Here is a 13,770-nt window from a genome sequence, read left to right as displayed (position 1 = left end):
AACAGCATGGCAGAAATTCAACTGCCTGGGAAATCCGTATGTAAACAGAAGAAAAGCACAGGAACAACACACAGTGAAATGCCAAGCATAGGATGATGGTATTTTTCTTAGTATTGAAAGATATTTACAAAAACAAAAGGTCAGATAATGAGAGGGTTCAAAGGCAGCCATTCAACTCCCCAGACAAAAGAGAAGCAGTATACCATGTGTGAAAGGGACCAAGCAGAATCACAGGAGCATCAAAATAAAACTGTACATACCAAAACTGAATTCCAGGTATGCCAAGATATGCCTCTTATCTCCGACTGGAAGAAAACTACTTTCCTCCTCACCCCCTTAATACAGAAAAAGCATTTCCAGCTCAAGTATCACGAGAGGTTTCAATTAAATCTCAAAACTCACACTGAAGTGAAATCTAACAATTTTGTAAGTTTGTAAAATGTTTGTTCATGGTCTGTTTTCACATGAAATCTCAAAAAGTCATCAAACTGCATTCTTCTATTTATCCTAAGCTGGATTCTGGCTCACTGGCAGAGCGCAGAGCGTCATCATTGGTGGTGCAGAGTCTGGCTGGAGACCTGTAACCAGTGGTATCCCCCAGGGGTCTGTGCTGGGTCCGGTCTTGTTAACATCTTCATCAATGACCTTGATGAGGGGATAGTGGCCACCCTCAGCAAGTCTGCTGATGATACGAAGTTGGGAAGATTGGCTGACACGCCTGAAGGCTGTGCTGCCATTCAGTGAGACCTGGACAGGCTGGAGAGCTGGGCAGTAAGAAACCAGATGAGGTTCAATAAAAGCAAGTGTAGAGTCTTGCATCTAGGGAGAAATAATTGCATGCACCAATACAGGTTGGGGGATGAGCTGCTGGAGAGGAGCTCTGCGGAGAGGGACCTGGGTGTCCTGGTGGACGACAGGTTGGCCATGAGGCAGCAGTGTGCCCTTGTGGCCAAAAAGGCCAATGGCATTCTGGGGTGCATTAAAAAGAGTGTGGCCAGCAGGTCGAGGGAGGTGATCCTCCCCCTCTACTCTGCCCTGGTAAGGCCTCATCTGGAGTACTGCGTCCAGTTCTGGGCTCCCCAGAACAAAAAAGACAAGGACCTCTTGGAAAGAGTCCAGCAGAGGGCCAGGAAGATGGTGAAGGGCCTGGAGCATCTCTCCTATGAAGAAAGGCTGAGTGAACTGGGTCTGTTCAGCCTTGAGAAAAGATGACTGAGAGGGGACCTGATCCAGGTCTATAAATATCTGAGGTGTGGGGGCCATAGCGGTGAGGCCAGTCTCTTTTCAATGCTACGTGGAGACAGGACAAGGGGAAACGGACATCAGCTGCAGCACAGGAAGTTCCACACAAATGTGCGTAAGAATTTCCTTACGGTGAGGTGACGGAGCACTGGAACAGGCTGCCCAAGGAGGTGGTGGAGTCTCCTTCTCTGGAGACGTTCAAGTCTCGCCTGGATGCCTACCTGTGCGACCTGGTGTAGGGAACCTGCTTTGGCAGGGGGTTGGTCTTGATGATCTCTAGAGGTCCCTTCCAACCCCTACAATTCCGTGATTCTAATCAATCCATTCCCACTGTGATTGGTTAAACACAGCTGATAAGGCAGCGGGATGCATGTGTCAGTGTCTCTACAAAGCTAGCAACCTCACCTCCAGAAACAGCCACAAGTGGAGCAGGCACATTCTTATCACAAGCTTAAGCATTAGAAAAACAACTCAAGGTAAATCCAACAGCACTACAGATTGTAAGCCCTCCCCTCCTCCATTCAATTACTTCTTTCTTGTGAAATCAGTCTTCCTTACAGTTTTATAAGAATGACTTGCTTGTCATGGGAGCATGCAAGACTAACGTCTCACATCAAGAAAAACGGCAACACTGCTTCCTTTCCAGTACTGCAGAAAGGCATCCCATGTGAAAGAGGACATCTTAATGAAGTGCTCTCTTGCCAAAGAACAGTAGGCTTTGAGGCTGGGAATAGGATTAAGGAGGTACAACAGGAGAGTGGGACAGTATCTGATCCCAACTACACAATTTTACCATGCAATTTTAATTCAAAAACCTTCATCACCATAACACCAAGCTTCCAAACGCTCTCCTAAAGAGCCAGCTTGGCCACCTGACAAGCTGTTAGTCTGCTTGGCATCAGCTTACAACTCCACAAATTCTCAATACAAAAAATCTTTTATGTGACTTCAGGGCACGTATCAGTATTAAGACTTGATTATCTGTGCACAGGAAAAAGCCTGCCAGCACTGCACCGAATGCAAGTGACCTTCAAGTTAAACTTAAGCAGTCCAAACTGAAGCACAGACACTTGCAGTGGAAGCCTGGAGAACCAAGTCCCTACATGAATGCAGTCTATCTGCATTCACACACACTCACACAAACCCATGCATTACACAGCTCACAGCTCAGCTCAGCATTAAAGCTGCCAAGACAAGCACCCTCTGAGGTAAGGGATGCCAGAACAGCACGCCTTGTTGATTTTATAATCAGACTTTGCTCCCTTTGTGTGCCTCAGAATACAAGCAGTACATAACCACGTGATCTTGGTAACACAACTCCCTGCCTCAACCAGCACACAGCACGCATGATGTTCATTTCAGTGATCTGTTGACCACGGATGGTCTGCTTTCCTCTTTGTTCTTTCAGCATATTTCATCTTTCTCTGAAAATTCATTTTCCCCTTGGACACATCCTCAATGCACACTAACCTATGGCAGTGAAGCAGGTTTTCCACTACAGCCCTTTGAAATGGCTATAGCATAAGTTTAATTAAAACCCAAGTCTTGTTGACTTGAACCACATCCGAGCGTGCCATACTTCTTTACTCGTCAAACAGCTAAGAACATCCTTACACAGAGAACAACGCAATGAATCCCCGCCACTGATAACACACGGTTTCAGTGAGTGTTCAGGATGAAGGGAGAACAAACTCCTTAGAGCACCTCCACACTCCTTACCAGGCACACAACCACCCTCCAGCATTTGCTGCTAGGGCTTGCCTCCTTCCCAGTGCTGCCTCCCTGATGCTGGCAGGCTCAGGTTGACCAGCCGCAGCAACACAGGCACTCAGCGCCAAGGTAACCACCAGCACAAGAGAGCACTCCATGCTCTCCACTTCAACATTCCATCTTGGATCACCTAGAGTAAGACAGGGAACGCCTCACAAAGGCTGAGTGAACCAGAGAGTGCACATTCAGCTCTTCCCCAGTACTGCAAATGTGCACCAAGCCTGCCAGCTGTAAGGAAAACAATAATTGGGCTTTCACAAGCCCTAACAGATCTGGAATTAAGGTAAAAGAAATAATATTAATAACAGAATAGAAATAATAGAAACAGTATTTTAGATCTAAATAGAAAAGGTGCGTACCAAATAAAGCAGCCAAATTCCTTCTTCAGAGATGGTAATTTCAAACATTTTCATGTACAAACACCTGTATCTTCTCTGAAGCACTTGGCCAATACTGCTGAAAATCTTCATCTGCAGCAGATGGCTATCATGGAAAACTTCAGCTGGAGCTGCTGAAGGCTACTAAGCACACGAATACCTCAATCTAGCATCCTTCTACTACAAAGAAGGTCTAGCATACTGCCAAGATTGCAGAGCTACAGCGTTCTATCTATACTGCTCCAGATAAAAGATGTGCAAATACCTGAATGCAAGCAGAAGCCTCTCCTTTACAAAGCATTATAGCACCAGTACTCTTAAACGAGGTGAAAATGAAAACAAAAGGAGATGAAGAACTGTGGTTTGTTATTTCCCCATAACACTCAATTTCATGTTGTCACAATTTTACGTGGCAAGAACAATTAAGTCATAGTATTGCCAAAAACTCTGTATTATGCAACATAAAGTTCTGCAAATTTAAGAGACATTTCACTGAAACAGATTTAACTGCAGCCATTGAAAGACTTTGAGAGAAACATTATTTCTAGAAAGAGACTGCAGCAAGGTGAACAGATTTCACAGCAAAAGGGAAAAAAGTAAATAAGGAGGTAGTACTTATTAGGTAAATTGTGTTTTGCCTTTGTCACCCTATACCTACCCTTTTCAAGTCAATATCGAGGCATTTTTAAGCAAGCAAAAGAACCAAACCGTACCTGAGATAGCTGCCAAAATAAGCAACAATGTTTGGATGTTTACAGTCTTTCATCATAATGATTTCCTGCTGCACAACAGCAAAATCTTCCCCTGAAAAGAAGAATGAATATTATCATTGGCCTGGCCCACATCTGCACTTCAACTAGACATTCAGTACATGTTTACAGAAAAAGCATGTTGAGGAATTAAAATTATCTGCTAGTTTCACATGCATAGAAAACAACTGTAAATCAATGCTTGTTAGCAATAAGTAACAATATTCTTACAAATAATAAGTCTCATTGTGGCCAGACAGACTTCACATCTGTGGATACTTCTTCAGGAGGTGTCACATCTTCCTCAGTTCTGTTTTCCCTCAGGCCCTGCTGTGTCCATCTACATATGCCCTGCCAACACTCCAGGTTCCTCAAACATGACAAAACTATGCTATTTTTGGCCATGTGTCCAATGTGCATCCTATCACCTTCCTGAACTAAACACCCACTCTATGGCACTGCAGCAACTTCTCAGTAGACTCACAAGCACACACGTTTGTGGACTGCACATAACTTACATACAGATAAAACACTGACAGACATCTTATGACTTGGTACTTTGGCTGCACTTGTCTATGAAAGATTCCTACCAGACGCATACATTGAGATAGATGTACACAAAATGGAACACCTTGAATGCTATTTTCCAGAGATGTTTTTGTTTCAGCGGTGTTATGCAGGGATTTAGTAAGTTAGAGAAGGCGAGAGAACTCAAGATGTAAGACAATGCCAATAACACACCTGACAGCCTTTTTTTATTTTTGAGAAACACATCAAATGTTCCTTTGCATTTCAGTAGCACCCTCCTGAAATCTCTCAAGCTGGAGCAAACTACAGCTATTCTAGCATGCTATTCCTGAAGGATTTCTTCTGAAGTTTGCTTAGCTACTAAATACATACAGTACAAAAAACAACTCATTCTTACTGGCTTCAAGGACTTGTATCTAAAATAAGCCTGGAGCTCTAAATTAAAAGTTGTTCATGAAGCTAAATGGTTAAGAGACACTTAAAGCAAATTCAAGAAATGTGAAATGCAAAGTGTGTCAAAACTCTTCTTCTCTACTGCTATAGGACACTTCAGCAAAACTCTAAAATTAGACTTTTTTTAATTGGAGCTAAAGCTGCTGTCTAAAAAGCTCAATATAGACAATACACTTCTATTTATCTGCTGCCATAACTCAAAAAATCACTTATCAGATACAGTTGTTGCTAAGTTTCAAATGTAACACAATAAATTCCAGCAGAACTGGCCAACCTATTATCTAAGTAAATATGGTTGGGTTTCTCCCAGCCATTAAAATACCAGTCATCTAACAGTTTGGCACCTCAAATCTGATATCCACATGTTGTTATATTTAGTGAAAGCAAATTTGAAACTGCAAGGTAGCTTCATAGCCAATTGCTTATTATTGATGGCATGCTGTATCCTGACTCTCCTGTTAGCCAAATACTCCAAGCAAATGCTGAAGAGCAAAGAAGAAAATATTTTAACGTGAAAGCAGGTATCTTTGTGAAGGAATACAGCTCCTGTGTAACCTATGTCAGGAAACACCTGCTTTAGCAGGGGGTTGGGACGAGATGATCTTCAGAGGTCCCTTCCAACCTCTATGATTTGGCGATTCCTACAGCATTTGAAGGGTGCTTTCATTTGCATCCAAAATATTAAAGCAGTGCGAACACCAACCACAATTAGCTCTTCATTTTCACACTGTCCCCAAGTCTGCAAAACTTGACATGTAAGCCAGTACTGCCCTTCTGGAACGTGGACACTTATTAAGCTGTGAGTCAACCCTCTACTCCAACTAGAAGCGACAATTACGAAGAGAAAAGCTGAGCTCACCAAGCAAACTCAGGGTAACTAAAGCTCATCTTTTTGTACTCCTCTTAGTGCCCAAAGGCTGCCAAAAATACTTGATTCAGCTGCAAGATGCCAGACGCTATCCCTGCCAACACAGCACAAGAGCAAGCTCCCTCAGCAGCAGCGCATCCTCATGCTGCCTGCTGTTCAGATAATGCGCGCAGTGTCATTCAGCGAGTCCCACTCCATGTAATAAGCCACTCCATATTTCCGAAAGAGGGCAAGGAGTCAGCTAAGTGAACAACTGCATTACATGAAAGGTTGACGTTGTCTTTTCTCCTTTCTTCACTATGCAACTCTCCTTCCCTGCTTTAGCTTTACAGTTCCACGGGGATACGCAGCCGGCTGCAGAAAACCCGCGCTACGCACAGCCACGTCCTCCAATGATGGGAGCTGCTCTAATGAGCTACAGCAGCAGAACTTGACACAACCATCAGATTCAACCAAAGCTGCATGATGAACGTACACTTTTGGAACTACGCTGTAACGTACTGTTGTGTCTTGAATTTATATTTCCAAACATACCTACACCTCCAGACACACACAAAAAAAAGGAGAAAGCAATAATTCCTTTGAGTTCTCAGCTGCAAACTCTGTAAAGATAAAACCAGCTAATACTTGAAGCATTCCATCACTTACCTCAACATAAACCTTGAGATGGAACACCAACAGTTAAAGAGTCAAACAAAAAGGCTGGCCATTTTACTCCCCAAATTACTGCACTCATGTTCAACATGTCTATCATATCAACAGAACAGCACTTACAGGCCTGCAACAGAAATGCTGGCATATGCACTTATAAGATAACAACATAAGCATGGTTCAAGCAAAAATCTATCATATAATAAAGTTTTAATCAGAGTTTGCCAGAGAACTGCAGGAAATTTACTCAGTTCTCAATACTCAACTAATGCTCACCTATTTTATCACCTTTCCTTTTTATTTCTCCCTCTCGTTTTCTCCAGGGGAATTTTCTGCCTTCCTCACTTGTTTTGTTCTCTGCAGATTTTCATACCACATGAGTTGAAAATACAATACTTAAAGCCAAAAAACCCAACTCATGCTGAAATTTTAATCAGCTTTCCCTTAACCAATGTTTTTTCCTCTCATATCTTGTTTGTCATGTATGTCAGTTTTTGAAATAAAGTATTTTCTCCTCTACAGTGATTATCCCTTTTTCAATACTAAACTCAATTGATTTTACAAAAACATATTTCAAACGTAAATATTTTTCAGTGACCACTTACCTGGTTCTAACTTTATTACTTTGATTGCTGCTAGCTCACCCGTGTTGACATTTCTAGCCTACAAAAAAACAAACAATCAAATCAGTATTTAGAGAGCACAACACAGCAATTTATTCTGTGCCCTCCGCTTGAGATTCTCTAACAATGCAGAATCAAAGTGCAACTGAGAAACACAAGGACCCAAAACAATGAAATCATTTGTTGGGGTTATTTTAAAGCAGAACAGCCACAGAAGGAGCCAATAAATTAAAATGTCTTGCATATTTATGTTGAATGTGAGGTTAGACTTGCAAATACAGCATGCATTTATTTTTCATTGAGCTTACAGCATATACTTCAGTTAGATAAAATAATCCATGACTGTGCTTGATGACTGAACCAAAGAGAACTCTAGAGCTTGCATGCTCTTCTCCAATACAAACTTGTAGGAAGTCTTCTTCCAGCAGATCCTCTCATACTGGATTTCTTTTCTTCAAAAGCAAACTGTCACAAACACAATAAGCAGCTAACCTGTATCACAGAATGGTTGGAAGAGATCCTAAGATCAAGCTCCAACCCCGTCACGTGCAGTGCTGTCAACCTTTTGGTTGCCCAGGGCCCCATCCAACCTGGTCTTAAACACCTTTAGGCAAGGGGCATCCACAGCCTCTCTGGGCAGCCTGTGCCAGCACCTCACCACTCTGTCAGTGAAGAACAGTGAAGAACCCCCTGATATCTAATCTAAACCTCCCTTCCTTTAGTTTAAAACCATTCCCCCTGTCCTATCTATCACTGTCTAAAAAGCTGATTTCCCTCACGTTTATAAACTCTCTCTAAACACTGGAAGGCTGCAATGAGACCTGCCCACAGCCTTCTATTTTCTGGGCTGAACAAGCCCAGCCTGTCTAGGGGAGGTGCTCCACCCTAGGGCCATCCTCTGGACCCTCTATGACAGCTCCACGTTCTTCCTGTGCTGGGGGCCCCAGACCTGGTTGCAGCACTACCAATGTAGCCTCATGAGGGCGGAGTAGAGGGGAACAATCCCCTCTCTTATTCTGCTGGCCACCCCTCTTCTCATGGAACCCAGGACAGCACTGGCCTTCCAGGCTGCAGGCACACACCACTGACTCACGTTAAGTTTTTCATCAACCACAACCCCAGTCCTTCTCAGCAGAGCTCTGTACTGAGCTCTGAAACTGCAAGCATGCTTAAGAAGCTCTGTGCTGGCACACAACAGCGCCATGTTATGCAAGTCCTTGACTGTGCTGTACTTCCCTGTTAAATTCCAACAAGTTGGCCACTGAACTGTTGCTTGAAAAGTAATCACAGTATGGACAGATCTCAAAGCAGAGAAGCAGGGCCCAGGGAGGATCACGTGCTGCTACCCTGCAGTGTGCAACTACTTCTGCGACTCCCAAGAGGGAGACACAACACGTTCTGCTCCTGTAGGTACCGCCTGCCCCTTGATCCCTGCACTCAGTCACTGACAGCTTTCTCCCTGTAAGGCTGCAAAGAAGACAAGTGTGCAAAGGAACGATTTAGAAAGAATTAAAATAGCCTTTCCCTTCCATACACAGTAGCTCCACAACCGAGTGAATAATGTCACTAAATTCTTAAAAAGCCATTAAAAGAAACATAATTAACAATAATCCTGGTTGCTCCCAAGGATGCTCAGCTCCTGCCTCCCCTCTCCACAGGGCACTCTCAGTGCCCAGTGCTGCATCGCACAGGACAGTCACTGGCTGCACCAAACTCCACTCTGTGTCCTATGCAGCGCCCAGAACACGAGGCCTGTCGTGCTTTTTCCTTTTTCCCCATCCACTTTCAAAGCAAAAAAGTGCCAGATCTGTGGAAGAATTATATAATTTAATGACACAGAGAGGCCACCACCTTTAACTTGTTAATCGTCTTGGTTTTAAGTCACTTAGCAGATCAGAGGCTTGTGGTTATTAGCGAGATTCCCCTTCTCAAATATATTTTAAAGCTAACTTTATAAAAAAGAAAGCAAACGCTGATCCACGGCACTGCTCTACAAAGCCACAACTGATCAAGTGCTGTAAGGCACTGACCCAACAGCATCTTGAAAGCTGGCTGATGGCTTTTCCATTGCCTTAACTGATGGAAAAGAAGCAGGACAAATCAAAATGCTACAAAAAATAGCCAGTCTGGAAATAAATGCAGTGTGCATTCCTGTGTTTAGGGGTCTACTCAGGTAGTTCCTTGCACAGCTGACCTCAGACCTCTTGTTGCTCCTTGCGGTGGCTGTGCTCTTCCGTGATGCTGGAAGCACGGGCATTTATAAATATTTTGGAGGCAGATGATTATGAATAGATCCTGAGATCAGTGAGAAACCCACGGAAGTCAGACAGTGGTCCAAATGTGACAGGTTACAGAAAGAAGAGTTAAAAACAAAATCTGCCTGGCAGTCCTTTCCCAGTAAGCCATTATTTGTGTGCTCCCCTGATGGCAGCAGTGTTTCCGATCATCGCTTTGTGGCAGCAACAAAGATGCTACAGATACTAAAAATAGCAAAAATACCGGTTCCTTTCATCCATAACAGAGAATGAAGGTGACTCAAGAGACAAAGTGGCACTGCTGAAGTAGGATTTTTATTCCTTACTGCTTTTCCTTAACACCTACTTTCATAGGAAGAAACAGAGGCCAGACGTTCACAAACTGAAAGCCAGTATACTTTTAACCTCTGAGATCAACAAGAAAGATTAATTATAATTTAATGAAGATATAAGATAATCTGCAAGTCTTGTTTATCCTAGAAGACATGTTTTGAAACAGCTAGCAAGAGAAATCAATGAAATACCACTGCGGTGAGTGGAAACAGCGAGATCTACAGTTAGGCATCCTGCATTCAGCTGGGATGTGCAAACAAAGCTGGGAGACCACTGCAGAGGCTTCAGGGATGCTGCCAGTCTGACAAAGACAAGTTGTTTGGTACATCCTCCCTGCACACACCTCATGCTGTGTTCAGCTGTCAGGAATCTCTAACTGAAGGTCACTGTGCTCTGCAGAATGTTACGGCAACCAAACTAAGACATAAGTTGGGTAGGAACTAATGAAAAATTTGAAGCAAATTTTGCCAAATAAAACACGTGAGCTTCTTGTTGTTAATTACCACGTGACAGTAATGCCAGAAAAGTTATCAACAGCAGACAGACAAATCTACAGATACAACCACAGCAGGACGTGCTCCATCCCAGCCAAAGGAAGAAATGCTGAGCAGCCGGCAACTTCGCCAAACCTGCCCTCTCCACACTCTGCAGCTGATACCATCCCTCCTGTCACAAACATTTCTTTTGAGAGCAGGACACTGAAGAACTGCGGGTGGGAAAGAACAAATGCTGAAGCCAAAAAGATGCAGCGTTTCCTCCTTGCTCCAACACCAGCGGTAGCAGGACTCCTCAGCCAGCTGGCCGTTCTCTCAACCATTATCTTCTTGGACTCATAAATATTAGAAAGCAGGAACACAACCTGATTTAACGTGGGTCAGCACTGCCCTCAGGAAGGGCTGATTACCAGCTGCTTCAGGGCATGAGTTATTCCTTAAGACAACACGACTTGAAATCGGCAACCTACATAAGGTAGCAGTTTGTATCCTATTCCATTTCGATTATTAACACTAAAGGTATGAGGTACAAGGGCTCCTCACAAAAGATGAGGACCAGGTACCCCAACAAGCGTTCCTAGATCTCATCAAATCGCTTTGGAGACATCTGTTGGAAAACAATTCCCTGCCCAAGCACCCATAAATGAGACAGTGGAAAACATACAGCACTTCCAACTGTACTGACACTCTGAAAATAATAGTTGGCTCTGAAGCCTACTGGGAGAATGCTTGTGTACACACTACACAATAGCTTGGTATGCTGAGGACCTGCCTTATGCTTTCATTCAGCATAATCACAGTCAAGCTGTAATGGACATACAGGTTTTGAAATTAGAGCATAAATAAGGCACAGCTGGCTGAAGAGCAATTTCAAACAAGTACTTTTGAGTCAGAAAAAGCAATCAACAGTTTCAAAGACTCGTGGTCTCTGTCAAAAAAAACACATTTCTGGGGGGGGTCAACTCCTAGCCCTCATGAGGATGAGGCAACAGCACACACCAGCAGCTTTACCTCCCGCCAGCATTTCTGGCAGACTTCACAAAACACAATCCCTACTTCGCCATCTTTACCACAATGTCATCTATCTAGAAATCAAAACGGGTACAATTCCCCACTTACAGAAGTGAACTGTTTCAACAAGAATGCATTGCATGGGTTTTCCAGAAGCAAAGATGGCGTTGTTGGTCCACAGGCATACCACTAAATGTATACAACCCTTACAGTGGGCTCTGGAAAGCCATACAAAGCTACTCATCAGAACCAGTGAATGAGGACAAAAAAACCCAACAACTTAAGTCAAGCTGAAGAAGCGCTGCCTGTTCAAACAGGAATCACTACCAGCACCGCTGTGAAGACAGTTGGCAGATCAAAATGTTACCTGAAAAGCTGCCACTTACTATAAATATAAGATAGAAAAGTCTTTTTTTGTTGTTGTTATTGCATTATACAAAATTCTGTTAATCAAAACTGCCTCACAATTGGAGGGATCTTATTACTCCAAAATAGAGAATGGAAGAGCTATGGAATAGCACAGCAGTCAGATGAGCTCCATGCATGAGCTCTGCTTAGCCAAGCAGAAGACAAGCAGATGTGCAAGGGATGTGTCTGCAAAGGAAGAGGAATGCCCACATTTAGTACCGTGCCTACTACATGCCTCAGCAGTATACACACAACAGGGAGAGGCCTGTGCAGTACAGCCATAAAATCCAGGGTCCAAAGAGGTAAATCACTTGCCAGCTATTTGTCCTTCAAATGGAGGCTGGTAACATCAAATATGCAATGCTACAAGAGAAACTGGGCCAAAAAGCAAAGTCTAAGACAGTAATTATAGCTTGCTTCTGGTCTCAACTACTTCACACGTTAACTGCTGACCAAACACGGACAAGCAGTTTCTAAATAAGTTGCTACTTCCTAGGATAACTCATCTGCAGCACAGAAAGACCCAGGTGAGCTCTGCCACCCTACATGCTGCCCAATTCCCTGCTTGCCGCCCTCTCAAAGCCAGGAGCTGAGCCCATGCTCAGCATGCAGCAATCCACCTGACTCCTTTTTTGGTCCCTTTTCTGCAAGGCTAGCTAAGCACACTGGCTTGGGCAGCACGCTGAGCTCCAGAGCTGATGCAAGATAAGCAGTGAGACAGCGACTAAAGCTAGGAATAGGGCAGGGAATCCCCTGGCTCTCAGGCAATAGTAAGATGTGCTGATCTGATCTAACAGCTTAGGAGGAAGTCACAGCTGTAATTAACCTGAAATGAACTACTAACAGTTCTGGTAAAAATAAATAGCATTCCACATTCTGGTAGGAGGCACGACACCAAAGCCTGACAGGGCTACAATTTTAGAAAACAAGGGATGTTTTGTTTAACAAAGAAATCCTGAAATATAGATCCTTCAAAAAGGATCTTTATCCTTCAGAAAGAGCTTGAACAACTGCAAGGTACATAAGAATACTAAAATGTGCATCAGAAACACACAAGTGAAAGGCACTGCTGAAATATTCCTGCATCTTCTCTGCTCCTAAAGAATGGATGGCTTATCAGATCATCCCAGGAAAGAGAAGCACAGGAGAGAAATTAATCCTGTACGCAAAATGGAAGACTCTTCAGGTTCATCTCTTCTGGACACGTTCTCCCCCAGCAAAACATAGGAGCATTGTCAGAAACCAAAGTCTGAAACAGAATCTGAGCGTTTTGGTCTCAAACAGTTGAGGTGGTTAAATGTGACTTTCCTCACTTAAAATAATATCCAAACCAAAGGACAGGAGAGCAGACAAATCGGCCTTTTTCTGTTCTGAAATCAGATGTCAAGCAAACGAAAAGAAGTGAGGTGAAGCAGACATGACACAACCAATAGCTGCGCAGAAACAACAGTCCAGTCTAATTATCATTAAGCATCACTTCCAGTAAAATGGAAAGAAAAGTCTTCTTCTAAGATGCTGAGAATCTTTGGCAGGGTGCACCCACAGTAGACGAAAAACCTGTACAATGGCAAATAAGTTCAATGCTTACGAAACCAAAACGATTTTTTTTTTTTTTTTTTTTTTTTTAAGATACACAGTGATAAAAGTTAACTATACGAACAAACAAAATGGACCGACAGTCACCTCGGAATATGCTTCAAATCTATACGGAGTTACCAACAAAACCAAAGGTATTAGTATGGATGTGAAAACTACAGCACTTGGATGTTAATTATTAATACAGTCATTAGAACATCCCATGTGGAAGTTGCAACCCAAAACTAAACAGAACTTGGGTACAGGTCTGATCAGACTGGTAATTTCATACCAAGAGACAAAAAAATATATATACCTCTCCAAAACTCCGACAAAATAAAGTAATTAAGCGATTGCCTCACTTCACTCCAGAAAATTATTTCCCAAAAGGGGGCAGGATGGGGTAATGCTGTTTTGGCTGTGAAAAGGACAA

General features: G+C 43.1%; 1 protein-coding gene across 3 annotated transcripts in view; it reads right to left on the bottom strand.

The window, feature by feature from the left end:
• MAP4K3 (mitogen-activated protein kinase kinase kinase kinase 3) overlaps nucleotides 1-13,770 on the bottom strand; it is an 81,620-nt gene that overhangs the window by 65,139 nt on the left and 2,711 nt on the right. For all 3 annotated transcript variants that reach the window (XM_042830250.1, XM_042830258.1, XM_042830265.1), the window contains exons 2-3: nucleotides 7,244-7,301; nucleotides 4,103-4,193 (exon numbers count right to left, since the gene is read on the bottom strand). In XM_042830250.1, coding sequence (XP_042686184.1) covers nucleotides 4,103-4,193; nucleotides 7,244-7,301 — 149 coding nt within the window. The remainder of the gene's footprint in view (nucleotides 1-4,102; nucleotides 4,194-7,243; nucleotides 7,302-13,770) is intronic.

Source organism: Centrocercus urophasianus, unplaced genomic scaffold, assembly GCF_019232065.1.
Source record: "Centrocercus urophasianus isolate 14NV4802_14NV808 unplaced genomic scaffold, USGS_Curo_1.0 seq_10, whole genome shotgun sequence".
NCBI lineage: Eukaryota > Metazoa > Chordata > Aves > Galliformes > Phasianidae > Centrocercus > Centrocercus urophasianus.
The sequence above is the reverse complement of the archived record's forward strand: the minus strand, read 5'-3'. Positions and strand labels throughout refer to the sequence as shown.